The sequence below is a fragment of the Eucyclogobius newberryi genome, unplaced genomic scaffold, assembly GCF_026437365.1.
Source record: "Eucyclogobius newberryi isolate DKJ021-1_F unplaced genomic scaffold, fEucNew1.0.hap1 SCAF_10, whole genome shotgun sequence".
Classification (NCBI taxonomy): Eukaryota; Metazoa; Chordata; class Actinopteri; order Gobiiformes; family Gobiidae; genus Eucyclogobius; species Eucyclogobius newberryi.
In genome coordinates this window covers 14,583,712-14,585,667 of record NW_027315724.1, presented here as the reverse complement: position 1 = coordinate 14,585,667, position 1,956 = coordinate 14,583,712, and the positions used below count along the sequence as shown (strand labels likewise).

The 1,956-nt window shown below is 40.2% G+C and overlaps 1 protein-coding gene across 1 annotated transcript; it reads left to right on the top strand.

Moving 5' to 3' along the window:
• Positions 1-233: 233 nt before the first annotated feature.
• Positions 234-1,131, top strand: LOC140370599 (enkurin-like). Its single transcript, XM_072457788.1, has one exon. It carries the CDS (start codon positions 343-345, stop codon positions 1,105-1,107), a length of 765 nt encoding a protein of 254 aa, XP_072313889.1. The 5' UTR covers positions 234-342; the 3' UTR covers positions 1,108-1,131.
• Positions 1,132-1,956: the final 825 nt, after the last annotated feature.

Below are 1,956 nucleotides of genomic sequence, written 5' to 3'. Positions count from 1 at the left end.
AGGTGGCGGTAATGTAACACTTTGATACCAACCACCATAAAACACTAAAGAAGAAGAAAACATCATGGTATAGTGTAAAACACATACTTTGAAGACGTACAACTACAGTAGGTGGCAGTAAATGCACCTTTTCAGTTGGCTGCCAACCGCCATTAAAAGTAACACCACTACAAGAGCAACAACACAATAGTATAAACCAGATCAAAGTGTCTCATAACAAAACATTATTTAGCCTAAATTTAAACACCAGAAGACAAGAAGATCAAAAAAGTCCCAAGAGCATTTCATCCGAGCGGTTAAATACAAATTTATAATAAAAGTGCATTTTCCTCTGGATCCAACATGCCCACGCAGGTTTACCCTCCTCAAGAAAGCATCTACGACCTTTTACCCAAGAAACAAGCAATATTTCTGAGACCTCCACAATATGTGTCCAAGTACAGGCCCACAGTTGTCAAAGAGGTGAAACTTCTCAAGCGGCCGATGAGGACAATGGGCCCGGCCCAAGTGGAGGTGCCCTCTCCAGAGAAGTTCCTCAAGAAACATTCAAAAGAGCCTAAACCATCAGACAAGTCTCAGAGTACAAAAGGCCGTATCAGACCTCTGACAAAACCACCCGTTCCTACCAGGACAGAAATAGCTCAGATGGACCTCCTGGCCAAAGAACAGTTCACAAAGACTTGCTCATTTGTATCTAAACCAAAACCCATCAGTGTAGACAACAACAAGGGCATCAGGGAGGCACTGGAAAATGCTGGACAGATCCCAAAGTACATCCAAAAGAAGGACTTTGGTGACGTTCCACTTTATCTAAAACGGCATAATGCAGAAAAGCTGAAAGAGCAAGAGATGTATGACAATTATGTGAAAGAGCAGAGAAAGAAGCAAGCCATGAAGCAGCTGCCTGAAGAGGAGAGGGTGGACATCTTGAAGGGTCTGAAGAAGAACTGGGATCTGGCTAATCATGAGTACCAGAACCTGCCGATGTTCATCGACACCAGGTCCAAGCTGGCCTACAAGGAGCGCCTGGAGACCCAGTTGAAAAAGCTGGAGAAGGACATTGAGACGTTTGAGAGGTTTAAAATAATCTACATCTCTGATAACTAGGACCGAGTTAAGACAAGGCTACTCTTAATTTAATCAAACTGAGACTCAATGATAACATTTCCAATATGAAGAACAAAAAGTAGTTCAAGCTAAATAACAGGAGGGCTGCAGTTCAGCCTCCAAACCCAGAGGAGAACCTGCTGGTGATGGAGCTGAACTGCAGCCCTTGTGTTATTTTGCTTGAGCTTCTTTCCATTTTTTATATTGGAAAGTTTTTCGTAAAAGTCTCAGTTTGATATTAATTAAGTTTAGCCTTGTCTTGACTCATATGTTTGCAATAACCAGCACTTAGCCACACCCAAGGATGTGCAGATAGAGTTTTATACTTTGTTCCTGAACCAATAAACTATATAAAGTTAGACAGTGAACAATTCATTTAACTATATGAAATCCAACACAATAAATACTCGACTTCAATCAACCTCCACAAAAAACTAAATATTACAGTTAGAAATACCAAACAAAACCCAAAACTGAGAAAACCTTACTGTAGATTCATATTTTATTCTGATTTCCTGCTCATTTTATGATAAAACGCACATCAACGGGTGTTTGATATGAAAACATGGATCTGATACACACAAATATAATATAGAATTCACTGGACTGTTGCATTTTGTCTTTGGCAATTCAATAGAAATCAATAATAGTCTTCGGGGATGAGGCTGCTTAGTTAGGACATCTGTCTGGCTACGCTCATATCTGTAGGAATGATCCCTCTTTATTACGAGTTTACCTTGGGAGAACTGATATTTCTAAGATGGAGCAGACATAATGAGCCTGGACACTTATTTATTTGGGGAACATGTCTAAGAAAAACAAGAAAATGCAACAGCGAACTGGGCTAGC